The sequence below is a fragment of the Pundamilia nyererei genome, unplaced genomic scaffold (genome assembly GCF_000239375.1).
Source record: "Pundamilia nyererei isolate P.nyererei 1_Seehausen unplaced genomic scaffold, PunNye1.0 scaffold00065, whole genome shotgun sequence".
NCBI lineage: Eukaryota > Metazoa > Chordata > Actinopteri > Cichliformes > Cichlidae > Pundamilia > Pundamilia nyererei.
Genome location: NW_005187466.1, coordinates 1257724 through 1271747, shown reverse-complemented (window position 1 = coordinate 1271747; position 14024 = coordinate 1257724). Strand labels below are relative to the sequence as shown.

The window sequence follows — 14024 nt, the reverse complement described above, 5'->3', positions numbered from 1 at the left end:
ATAGCCCCTTCATGAAAGGGTCTCACTGCCTGACTGACTGGGGGCTACTGATTGGAGCAGAACCCTCACTCCACCTGCCTCCGCTTCCCCACGTTCCCTCATCTTCATCTACATCACTGTGTGTGTGTGTGTGTGTGTTTCCACAAGACAGGGTGGAGGGTCTGGGTCTCCACCGGGCTCGGCGGGGCTAGATGGGTCCCTCATTGTGGGAGGAGTGGTTGCTCCTGCTAAGACCCACACAGTTCTGCTGCTGGTTGAGCAGGTGGGACGTTTCGTTGGCCACGGCAAAGGCCACAGCAGGGGTGGTGATAGTGGTGGTAGCCGTGGCGGTGACCACAGCTGGGTTCTCCACTCCATCGTGGAGCTCTGTTAGCGTGAGTTCGATCTTAGTGAACTCACTGTCTGTCGACTGCGGAGTCTTGTCCATCCGCGACGCCATCACAGCGTTCTGGTACTGTTGTCGCGTCACCTACAAAACAGTGAAGGTCGGGTCAAGTGTCACAACAAGAGGTTGCTGTGCCGTTATTCGTGGCACAGAGCTGGTAGCTCGGTAAACAAGGATTTGACACTAAATAAGGATGTGGAAAAGGCTACAAGTAATATTGCTTTTCAAATATTCTGTAAAAAATGTAATGATTAATTTACAATGATAGCCTTTCATTATCTGCTTAGCGTCCAGTGAGAGGACAAGAATATTACTACAAGCCAGAAAATGACTCATCTTCATTTGTTTCTATAGCTGGAATCAAACCAGCAACCTTTTGTGTGTAATGTGTAAACCGCTACACTCTGGAGCTATCCATGATTCATCAAATCTAAATGTTTTAAATTGTCATGAAGTAATTATCTTACTGTCAATTTATATCAGTTAGGTAATTGCTTTTTGATCTTTTCTATTGATTTGGTACCCGGGACCCTAAAAGGAAGTAATAAAACATCGCAGAAAGTAGTACATCAGTTACGTCAGAGCTCTATTTGTGCCTCGCGGCTGATAAGCAGAATAAACAAAAACAGCCTCATGAAGCAGCAGAATTCATCAATGAACATTTCCAAAGCAAGAGATTTGCCACATTTACACATCTGGCACAACAGCAGTGACTTTATTCGTTACTTAGAAGAAACAGAATCAGAGCGACTTTATTAATCCCAGAGGGAAATTGAGCAAATATACAACAAATGTCAAGCACTCGTATAAAATGAAGTGTCTCACTGCCTGACTGAGAGTGTATGCGTGCATAGACAGTGTACAGAGATATTGATAGATAAATGTTAAGATAAATATATAGATATGGGTATAAATAGAAATATTAATATAAAAGGACAAAAATATGTCATGTATGTCAAATATGTGTCATCAGCAGCAACATGATATATTTTTTTCACTTTTAGACAGGTAAGACTTTACAAGTTATTTTTCATAAAGCAGCCATCCTCAGATATTTAATGTATTTCTAGGTGTTTTTATTTCAGAGCAGAAAATTTGGGGAGGAGAATATTGAAATGACTTGTGCAAATGTGATTTCTGAGATCCAAATTACAGCCGTACATTTGACACTGACAAAAAGCAAGTTTTATTTGTGGCTGATATGGTTGTGATAGTTGCTGCTAGCAGTGTTCATTTATTTCGAGTGAGAGGGGAAGATGCTATCAGAGCGAGTTCCTAATTGGCACAGATGGATGGCTGAAAGCTGCGAGCGCACTGCCAAAGCTTTGGTTTCATTCTCTAACTGCTCATGTTGAATGTTGAGAACTCAGTGGGAAAAAGAAAATGGATGTGACATCACTACATCACCTACAATGTGCATATAATCCTCATTGCAGGCTAATTTCTGATCCCCTGTGTTTACTCACCTTTATATACTGCAGGTCTGAGCGTGCTCTGACAGAATAATCAGGCACATATATATGCAGGAAGGAGTTGAGCTGGTTGTTGCTGTTGCCCAGAGTCGGGGTGATGGCATCTATACGGTCACTCCTGTTCAGAGAATCGGAGTGATTCAGTCCAAATGGCCGTGGAGGAGATTTATTCTCTGTAGGAGAAAGAAATTTAAAGCATACTGGAATGCAAAAGTAATGCATGGCACTGCAAAAGTACTTTAAAGGGCCCTAATCCCTAAAGGTTGATTCAGTTCATCTGGACGTAGCGTTTTCAGAGGGAGAAACGTTTCGTCACTCATCCGACTGACTTCTTCAGTCTCAGCTGACTGCAGGTTTCCCCAACCTTATAAACAGCACGTTTGCACAATAACTGAAACTAGCACCACTGAAGGAACAATGGGCTGGGAGGTCAGTTCCTTCATCTTAATTATGCAAATTGTCATGACCATTGATCAACAACCACTTATCAAAGGCCATGAGTACCATTCACAGAGAGTTGGGGAATGGCTGCAATCACAGCATTGTAAGATGGCGACAGATGTACCCTTAGGCCCCTCCTCGATTCAGAGATGGTCTTTCCCTTTTCACGTAAATGGCCTCCTTGACTCCGCACTCAGGCCAGCGTTCCTCCCTGTCCAGGATGTGTACATCCTCATCATTGAAAGAGTGTCCACTGGCCTGTAGGTGTAAATAGACTGCAGAGTCCTGGCCTGACGAGTGACGAGGTGGCTCTTCTGTGTTGTGCCATCCGCTTCGCCAGAGGTTGTTTGGCTTCCCCGATGTATAAATCATGCCAATCCTCCCGGCACATAACAGCGTACACTACATTACTCTGTTTGTGTTGGGGGACCTGATCCTTGGGGTGGATCAATTTTTGGCACAGCGTGTTTTTGGGGATTAAAGGTTGTCACTCGTCCAACTGATTTATCCATGGGGCCAAAATATCGACATTATTAGCTATTTACTGACATATCAGTACTGATGATTATAACGGCTAATAAATGAAAATGAAAAAAAGTAGAGACAGGAGAGGAAGTCTTTAAATGTTTTTTCCAGTGTGGACATTGTGTAGTTTGTCTATCAGAGGGCCCTTTGCAGCTTCCCTGGTAGAAATTTAAAGCATACTGGAATGCAAAAGTAATGCATGGCACTGCAAAAGTACTTTAAAGGGCCCTAATCCCTAAAGGTTGATTCAGTTCATCTGAATCGTGTATGCTCTGCACAGTCGGGCAGAGCATACACGAGTAATCCACGACTTGTTCGGACAATAAAACAAGATTACTTTTCAACTGTGTTGTCATATTAGCTATTAAGTACTCATAAATTCACATAACAAATTTAAAGAAAATCTGTTTATTTTTCGAGTGTCTGACAGAAAAGAACACCGGAATTGGTTTTCAGTCAGTTTTCAAACTCCTGTATCAGTTGGGCTCTATTTTACATTTCTGCTAGTCTGATCTAATATTACTGTTCCTTAAAGTTCATATGACACTAAATATTGCTTTTTCATTGTCTGTTAGATGATCTCTTTGGGCCTGTGTAATAATGACAACATAAAAAATTTAAGTTAGAAACTTTACATAATTAGAAGTTTTGTCTCAATTGTTTTGAGGACATTAAGATGCTTAAAATTTAAGTTGTACAGCACTACTTAAGATCCTTTGTATCTGTGACTTTTTTCCAGCTTGAGTCTTAGGTACAAAGCTGTGATGTATGGAAATCTAATTTATGTGTAAGTCTTCTAGTTTCATATAGCAGTCTCCAGTGATGCTGCGTTCTTCTATGTGCTACCACATAGAAGACTTGTTCTTTTCTTTTCTTGGTTATTTTTAATTAAAGCCAGATTATGTTTTCCACTTCTTAAAGAAGCCTTGTGAAAATCACACACAACAAAGTGGAAACAGCTTGGCCAACACTAATGCTACTACGCTGACTGGAATGTATGTAATCCCACGTTGGAATATGTGTGTATGAATGTGTATGAGTGAGGAAGTGAGAGGCAAAAACAGTGTGTGTGTGGGGGTGTGTAGAGGGAGCACAGTAGGCCAAAGACCTGGCATGTGGACTCTTGTGGATTAGTACTCTACTTTTTAGGGGCCAGGTCGACACAAAAAAACGTCAGTGTGCTGTGTCAAGAAAACACACATACTAGATTTATAAACACACACACACTCAAATGCCACTGCACCAACGTGAGCACTGTAGGCCTCTACTACAGACACAATGAAAGTGCATTTATTCCACAGCATTTCCTATGGGTGCGTTCACTTTTAATTCACTTTCAAAGCAGCCCTTCTATGTGTGTAGTATTGTGGGTTTTGTTCATGGGCCTGTAAATGTGAACATATGCATATGTGCATGTCTTTGTATGTGTGCTCAGTGGTGTCCAGCAGGGGGCTGTAGCTGTAGGTCTTGTTTATGTAGTCAGGGGGTTAAAGGTTAGGGGCGAGCGGGGCGGAGCCGGGTTCCACTCTGGGGCCTCTAGTCTCCAACACCATTCAGCGACTTGACTAATGGCTCAGGAGACGAGGATGTTAAGCCTCAGTCTGGATCCGTTTTCCACTCTGCCTCTTTCTCTTTTAGTGTCACACACACAAGTTTACAGTGTATGTTGCATTCAGGGACAAACAGACAGTGAACACTTTCTTTGAAAGTCACACAAAACAAGTCAGTTCTCAAGCAGACTATGAAAACCGAAAGGCTAAACACACTCAGGTATATTTAGGTAAAGCATGCAGGTAGGTGAAACTGTGACTCTACAACTTCATGCGTCTATTTAATATCAACAAAACATTCTCTTTCAAATAATGAAATTTCATCACTATTCACTAAAGGTTATAGAGTGAGAGGTGATACTGAAAATCCACTGTACCTGGAGATCCTGCTAATGACTCAGCCCTACTGACTGCAAATGTACGAGACAGTGACAGAGGCACTTGGGGGAGAGAGGGATGAAACAAGAGAGAGACAAAAGAAGCGAGAAGACAGAAAGACCAGATTGTTAAAGTCGAGAAAATGGGTAATTTAATCAATTACATATGATAACATCTGATTAAAGAAAAGAAGTGTTAACTTGTTGTTCCTCTACTGATCAGCTTAAGATGAAAACTGGCACAAACCATGAAGCATTTGATTTTATTTCTTAGAGTGCACACATCCACCACAGGAGAGTTATTCTACTGTTTCACCAGTAGGTGTCTCTCAAATCACACCACCCAAATGAATCAGTCTAATAGCCGAGGACAGTGCTGTAGTTTATGAATGAACAGAGAAGAATGAGTGGATCACTAGATGATGCATTTTCATGACCTCTCTTGATTTATTATGTTGTCATATTAGGACTTATGAGTTATTATTATTATATTATTATTTACTCACAAAAGTGGCCCATTTCACATTTTTCTCATGTAACATGATGAGTACTTTATCCATACGTAATTTTTAAAATTATGTTGCATGAGAACAAGGTGAAAAATGACAATTTTATGAGTAAATCATAGTGCGCTGCAAGTCTTATAAGACCTCCAGTACCTATAAAGCATAAAGAAGTAGTAAAACCTCTAATTCTTCATATGAGCAGTCTATAACATATTTTACTGGAAACAAGCTACAGTGGATCACACTGTAAATGGTCTATATCACAAACCCAGAGAGAAGAGCTACTCGTCCAGCTGCATTTTAACATTTTACTTACTAATAATATCATTTTTCTGTCACAGGGTTTTCTTTCCATCCATCCATCTTCTGCCAGTTTTCTGGCTATGGGGTGGATGGCTCGCTTGAGCAGGTCATCTACCAGTCAGAAGTTCAGTGGTTCGATCCCTAGCTACATGCGGAAGTCTTTGGATACTGAACAATGCAACTATTGGAGTGTGTGTGCACTTTCAATGTTAGATAAAGTGCTTAGGTCTAAAAACAAAGTGTGTTATTGAGACTAATAGCAAAAAGCACTTCAAGTGCTCAGCTAGAGTAGAAAGCAATCCCTTTATTTGCAGCAGTCTAGGCACAGATGCCCAGACCTCCCCATCCCAAGATATTTCCAAGTCTGAGAGATATAACCTCTCAAGTGTGTCCTGAGTCTATCTTGGACGGGCCTCCTGGTAGGATATGCCCAAAACACCTAACCTAGGAGGTACCAAGGAGGCATCCTGTCAGAGCCTGAATCACCTCACATCTACTCTAAGCCCCTCCCAAATCAGACACCCTTTGCAGGAAGCTCATTTCTGCCATTTGTAGCTGTAACCTCACTGTTTCAGTCAGGCTAGGAACCTAAATCAACTGGTGACTCAACATCTTCAATTTTAAGCTCAGCTCTCTCTTCCCCGCAGCAGATCAGTACAAGATCCTCATCTCCTGCTTTACTCTGCCCATACCTGTGAACCAGAATCAGTGACAAACAACACTTTAGTCAAACACCCACCTAAAGTGAGCTTGACATCAGCGCCATTGATGCAAACCAAACTTCCACTAGTTCACAGAACACATGTAGACCGGTTTGGCAAAGTCCCACCCACCTCCAAGTATTCCACAATGAGTGAAACGAAAACTGCAGTTTTGCTCCTGATTGTGAGGTAAAACTAACAGGCGGATTCTTCTGTCCAGACCCTCTCAAAGGAGGCTGACGAGTGAGATTCCCTAGAAGTTAGGATTCACTTTCATGGGTATAAAAATTTAAGACCTAGATCAAGAAATCTTACCTGGTGAGGCTGTCAGAGCCATTATCCCATAGAAGGAGAATGGTCCCGCTTCAAACTTCATCCCCTCTTTTCCTGCTTCCACCTCCACCTTCCCCTGTGACAGCCAAGGAAAAGAATCATGAATTATCTTAAAAGTATGTAAGTGCTCAACACATTACATATCAACTTATCAGCTTAGTTAAACAAAAGATTACTTATTTGTGCTGGTTTTACGATATTTCCTTTAACTTTATGCTTTATTTTTTACTTTATTTATCCTGTCTGTGAGATTATAATAAATCCACCCTGCTTCCCTTGTTTCCTTTCCTTTTTACTACTTGTAGAAAATCCTCACTCTGTTTAATAGCTCCCAATCTGCTTCTAAGCTGGGTCTCAAGGGCAATGACCCCACACTTGCTCAAGCAGAACCTTATTTAATCCAAGGCTAATATACATGTCGACTTAGTGACCTGATAGGGGAAATATACAAAGTCTGCAAACCTTTGCAATATAGACTTTGAACTCACTTTAGGAACAGTTATTTGGGACTTCCCTTTAAGGTGTACAGAGAAGTCCCAATACCCTCCCTGAACAAGACAATAGTGCTGGCTCCAGCGGCATATAAGAAACAGTGCAGAAATTCAGGGCTGCTTTCAGACCTGAGACTAAAGCTACATGAAGTGCAGAAGTCCTTGATCTATACACTATTGAATACACTAACTATTATATATTATCATATATAATTATTACGCAAATGTGTTTCCAAGATTTGCAGGGTGAAAGATTTTCATTAAGGCTGGTGTCATAGCTTGGATTTTAAAAGGTTTTAAGTTCAGTTTGGTTCCTATTTAAAGTTTTTTTTCTGAATGATGCTTAACTTTGACTTTCTAAGACATTTCCTGTCACACTCTATGACAGTTCAAATAATAACATTTAAATGTGAACACTGTGTAACAATCAGAAAACTTCATTTGAGGATAATGCAGGAATCCCACAGGGTTCCGTTTTTGGCCTGCTTGTTTTCAGCTTTGATGTGTTTATGCACATAAGATGCTTAGATGACGTATGCATTGTCCAAAACTATGTGCGATTGGTTCCACAGTAATAGTAAAGCAGGCACAAGAAGAACAAGAAGAGTTCTCTAACTCCTTGTCCAGATGAACATGGGTACTGATGAACTTGACAAATTCAGCCTGACTGTGACACGTTATCCAAAACACCTGTAAAGTGTGTTTACCCCAAACCTTTATTTCTTTATTGCTTATTGCATTATTTAGGCTCATAGATGATACTGAACGCTCTTGTTTCTATTTCTTGTAGATAAACAAAACAATTTATCAGGACAACTGTGTCTAATTTTTTTAAATGTTGGAAGTTATTTGTCAAATAAATTATTCTCCAAGATTAATGAACCATATACTGAATACATTTGAGAAGTAATTAACTAAATAAGTAAATAATTAAGTATTTTATTGGTTATAAGCAGGACTCGTATTGGTCATACTGTATGACTGTGCAATTAATGTCTGGCTAAGAAACCACACGACTGAAATTTTCTCAAGAAGGTAAATATTTCATGGTTTGATTTCACTGAATTTCATCAGGGTTAGACTCATCTGGGACATAGTGATGTCACACATTCTCACGCTTACCACAAAGAACTCAAACAGGATAACAACTTTAAACTCAAACTGAAACAATTTTTGGATTAGTCATGGATCATCTGGTTTATGTTTCATTTTATGGTACTACTTTAAAGACCCGTCTAGGGACTGGCACAATAAATTTGCTCATGCTATAAATGCTATGGTATGTGGCACTGGTCTTTTAAAATGCTGTATCTCTTAGGTCAGACATTATTATAACTAATTAGCTTCTTATCTATAGTATTATTGCTTGTTTTAGTTTAAACTGCCCTACAGTACAGTCATACCGCGCATACCTTAGGGATGCATGGCTTCTGTGGGAACAAACTCGGGCAGTACAACTCTGTTAGATCGATGACTACACCGTGAAAAACTGTAGGCCAGAGGAAAACGAATGCTTGCAGTGCTACAAGCAGCATTTTTAAACTGATCACATAGTATATACTGTTTATTCATCTGTAGTGACGGCAGAAGGAAATAATGGAACTAAATGATGCAGGTAAAACGAACTTATCCTGCATGAGCAGAGTTAGAATACTTGCGTTATTTTTTTTAATGTTAAACCTAAAATACATATCAATATTTACATTTTCCCAAACTGGTTATGTAGTGGGGGGTTTTTGTTGTTGTTTTAAAAAGTAAAAATCAAAAATCTAAGACTACTGATGTATCCTTCCACCTTGAAACTCGTTGTGTCCACACACCTGCAGGATGAGGATGAAATAATCCACAGGTTTGTTCCTGTGGAAGAGGTAGTGCTCTGGTGCCCGCTTGTTCTTATCATCGTATTTTAGCTCCTGGATCACATTTGGATGCTTCAACAAGCGCAGCAGAATCTTTTCTGACATCTGCATCGGTGCAAATGGCTCAACCTCTGAAGAGACAAGGAGAGAAAAAGACTGTGGTAAGACAAAACATTTCATTTCTTATGAAAAGTTAAATAATTATATCAATGTAATAGAATTATTCTTATATATCTCCCTTATTGCCATGAAAATCCCAAAACATAAAAGAAATTAGTCCTAAAAAAGTATTACTGTTCATGGACTATTTACAAGAAAAACGCCACCGTGATGTCACCTGATGGTTTGAAAATTTTGTTTGCCACTGAGCACATACTAGTTTGGGGATGGGCAATTCGTTTTCCAAGGGGGCCACATGGTGCTGTTACCTGTGCAGACAAAGGTTTGATGTGTTTAAATGTGGCAGTTTTACTTACATTTATCCAAAGAAAGGCATGTATATAAGCTGGCCTATTTTTTTTAAACCAAAGACCCGGCAAACGTATATTTGTATTCTTAATATTTTATTTCTAACATATTGTTTGAAACTGATTTTAGACAAAGATTATATTGAAAATGACATCAACAAAAGCGGCAGAAACCGACTTAGTAGAAATTCTCGGTTTAAAAAAGAGGAAAAGTGAAAGATGAAACTGTAAAACTGGATTTTAATAATGACAGAGGTATCGTTTTTGAGTTATCCACATAAACCTAACGTAAATATATCAAATGCAAAGTTATGTAGGTTCTGGGATATTTCTGGAAAGATTCCTTTACAAGGCTTTGTTCCTTTACTTGTCGCAGTAAGGAATTTCAGAGATTAAAATCTCATATTAGAGGAAATTTTAAGATTAAAAAAATAAAATCACGTGTATTTTCAAGTCTTTGTAGGATTTTAAATGAATCAATTGTATAATTGTTGTTTGCATTATTTATCACTGACCTAGTGGATTATTTAATAGAAAATGGCTCACAGATTATTAATTTTGATGGCATGGCAATAAATATATTTATCTTAGGGTAATGATATATGTAGACAATAAACTTATTTTTCCAACATCAAAACAGGGGATATAGAAATAGATCACTTGTGCAATCTATTAGGGATAATCACTTAAATTCTGGAGCTTACATTCCATATGTTCTCAAAGTCAAAATTAATGCATATATTGTCCATGGATAGCAGGGAAGATCGGACCCACTCTGTATCATAGTCATAAAGAGAAGGATTACATAAGGGAAACTAAACTCAGTGAACTAGCATACAACTATCTGCTCAGCCAGGATAAAATGGGAAATATTTGTCACCATGGGTCTCGCATGTTAAACAGATATTGGATAATTGTAGCTTATCTTATCTCTGGTTTACACAAAAGTTTAAAAAACATTAACTAGGTGAAACATGTTCTTAAACACTGGATGAAAGATTGGTTCTTGCGAAAGTGGCAAAGTGATCATATGATAATTAAATAAAGTATAAATAAGAGCTATAGCTAGAAAAATCATCTGCTGCAGTAAAACAAATAGTACAAATAGCAGTGGCTGACAAATTACTCGCTAAGGCGAAAGATGAATCACGGGCATGCGATCAGTGCCGCTTATTTGTCGGTTACCAAGCTCCAGATGAATGACCATGCCAAATTTCATTAAAGTTAATAGGAAGACAGAATATTGCTGAAGTAAGCATTTCCCCCTCAAATCAATTCATTAAATTACTGTAAGAACCACACCCTAACAAAAAAGTTAACATTTTGATGGTTTGGTTTTTACATGATAACAAAAATACAAAATATTAGCAACATTGTGCTGCTGCAGAAACTGTATAAACCAAAAATAAGCCAAAAATTTCAATAAATGTTAATAGAGACACCCCCCTTCCCCCTCATTGTGTCTGGTCCTCTTCAACCACCTATTGGGCCAATCAGCTCCTTCAACTCATCAGCGGTGATATGTGTCAGCTGGCTGCTGGCTCCACCACCAGGAACTAAACTCCCTAATAGCCTTTAGAGGAACTTAATCAACGCTTAGCTGCCAGGTCAAAGTTCTAAAGCAAATCCAACTGCAATGAGGCATAGTGAACCGCTGCTGCTGGTGTAGTAGTACTTGCTGCCTGCTCTGAAATCCATTTCCCGAGGGAAAGCGGGTGAAATATTTCACATTTTACGCTAGTAAGTAACCAAGTATGTCGACTTGTGTGAGAACTGCGATTATAGGCCAAAAATCCTGGACGTGATGTCACTGAGGAACGAGTGTAAGCAAACAGGGTGGTGGTTTTTAAAGCTGTGAGCAAAGATCTCAACATGTAACCTTCTGTGCATGACACGCAAGCAAATAAACGCCTGCATTTTTTTGGACCTGTGTCCATTCTGCAGACATCCTGTGTCGGGCTTATAGAGAGGCCTTCCACCTCTTTACACATACATACCAGCACACTTGTTGTGAGTCCCCACGCAATTCATTCCCTCACACATAGACGCACACAACGGCTACTCATGCTACACAAATACTCACACCTCCTCCTCTCTACACCCACTTGCCCAAAACTCAAAGCCCGTATGGGCACACAAACACACTCACACACACACTTTCCCCACAGTGAGGGGCTGAGGGCACACTGGGGGAAGTCAAGCAGCAACGCAGCCCACTTGCCTGTTGCTAGGAAACGCAGGGTAGCCAGCAGAAGCTGAGGTGATATTTTAACCTTCATTTCATTGTCGGTAGGCTTGAAGGCCGAGAAATCCTGCTTTCTTTCCCGATGTGTGATTTTCTTCTTTGTCTTGTTGTCAGCTGAGGAGGGAAAAATGAAAAGTCAGGTGTAAGAGTCAACCTGCAACAGGTTGGCTGAAACAGGAAAAGATCAGTCCACGACACTCCTCTGACGCTGAGCTAGTCATTTCGGGTCAAAAGGTGACTAAACTTGAGTTACCCTGCACTGATTACTGTTTTCCATAAAAGTAGCAGTGCTGACTTTCTGAGAACTACAGCAGAGTTATAGGAGGGCTACATTGTTACCACATTCCCGGCATTACAGAAGTACTGGCACGTACTCCATGTACACAGATACCATCATTTTTTACAAAGTCGAAGGTAAAATATTAATTATGGTTGTCCATGATTATGAATGTATTTTGACTCCTATAATTATTTGATACCCTGATGAATTTGTAGGCTTGCTCACTTCCAAAGAAACGAACACTCTACTTTTTATTGCAGTCTCATTTTAATAGAGAAAAACAGAATATCAACCAAAAATCCAGAACAAAGCACATTTCAAAAAAATTATAAATCGATTTAGAAATTGATTTGCATGGCATTGATTAAGTATTTGATCTGTGTGCCATATAGCCACACAGATCATGAGTTGCCATGTGGGCAACTTGTTATGCATATACATCAAACCTGTCCACAGAATCATTTTCCATTCCAACCTCTCCACCAATATGAGGAAAACCAAAGAATTGTCAAAGGACATCGGGGACAAGACCACAGACCTGCACAAAGCTGGAACGGGCTGCAAGACCAGCAAGTAGCTTGGTGAGAAAATGACAACTACTGCTGTAATTATTCAGAAATGGAAGAATGAGAAATGAGAAAGGTGGTGGATCAACCTAAAAGGGCAGTTGGGAAGTCACCAAGGACAGTCACCAAGAACAGCACCTCCCACCCACCCAAATCCTCAAGATGGCACATGTAGACATCTGTCTTTAGTTTTACAGGGAATATCTGAATGATTCGGAGAAGGTTTGGAAGAAATTGGTGTGGTCAAATGAAACAAAGTTCAAGCTCTTTGGTATCAACTCAACCCACCATATTTGGAGGAAGAGTAATGCTGAGAATGAACCAAAGAACACCATCCCCCAAGTCAAGCAAGGACATGGAAAGATTATGCTTTGGAGCTGTTTTTCTAAGGGTACAGGATGACTTGGACTAATTGAGGGGCCAATGGAATGGGCCATGTATCATAAAATATTGGAGGAGAACCACTTTCCCTTAGCCAGAACACTGAGGTCATTGATAGCATGACAACCCACAACATACCACCAGGACAACAAAGGAGTGGTTCAAGAAGCACATTAAAGTCATGGAATGGACTTGCCAGCTTTTAGACCTCAGTCTATAGAAAATCCGTGAAAGGGAGCTGAAGCTTCAAATTGCCAAAGGGCAGCCAATAGGATTTAGAGTTTCTATAAAGAGGTGTGGCCCAAAAATCCTTCATGAGATGTGTGTAAACCTGGTGACTAACTACAAGAAACAGAGTCATAGTTTGCCTGGTAATCTTATTTCACTCCAATAATATTTAAACTGCAATAGAAATTAGACTTTTCATTTCTTTTTAAATTAAATAAACTTACAAATTCAGCAGGAGATCAGATAGATAGATGGTGTTGGGAAGGTTACTTTTAAAATGTATTTTGTAACGTATTCCGTTACATTACACAATGACAGTAACGTATTCTGAATACTTTGGATTACTTAATACAGTGGCTTACAAAAGTATTCAGCCCCCTTGAACTTTTCCACATTTTGTCACATTACAGCCACAAACATGAATCAATTTTATTGGAATTCCACGTGAAAGACCAAAACAAAGTGGTGTACACGTGAGAAGTGGAACGAAAATCATACATGATTCCAAACATTTTTTACAAATAAATAACTGAAAAGTGGGGTGTGTGTAATTATTCAGCCCCCTGAGTCAATACTTTGTAGAACCACCTTTTGCTGCAATTACAGCTGCCAGTGTTTTAGGGTTTGTCTCTACCAGCTTTGCACATCTAGAGACTGAAATCTTTGCCCCTTCTTCTTGCCACAGATTCTCGATTGTATTTAGATCTGGACTTTGACTGGGCCATTCTAACACATGGATATGTTTTCTTTTAAACCATTCCATTGTTGCCCTGGCTTTATGTTTAGGGTCGTTGTCCTGCTGGAAGGTGAACCTCCGCCCCAGTCTCAAGTCTTTTGCAGACTCCAAGAGGTTTTCTTCCAAGATTGCCCTGTATTTGGCTCCATCCATCTTCCCATCAACTCTGACCAGCTTC

General features: G+C 39.7%; 1 protein-coding gene across 1 annotated transcript in view; it reads right to left on the bottom strand.

Moving 5' to 3' along the window:
• Window positions 1-13: 13 nt before the first annotated feature.
• cnnm2b (cyclin and CBS domain divalent metal cation transport mediator 2b) overlaps window positions 14-14024 on the bottom strand; it is a 45106-nt gene continuing 31095 nt past the window's right edge. The window contains exons 3-8 of the mRNA XM_005735764.1: window positions 11632-11769; window positions 8905-9074; window positions 6576-6669; window positions 4751-4813; window positions 1852-2030; window positions 14-469 (exon numbers count right to left, since the gene is read on the bottom strand). Of these exons, the coding sequence (XP_005735821.1) occupies window positions 188-469; window positions 1852-2030; window positions 4751-4813; window positions 6576-6669; window positions 8905-9074; window positions 11632-11769 (926 nt within the window). The 3' untranslated portion in view covers window positions 14-187. The remainder of the gene's footprint in view (window positions 470-1851; window positions 2031-4750; window positions 4814-6575; window positions 6670-8904; window positions 9075-11631; window positions 11770-14024) is intronic.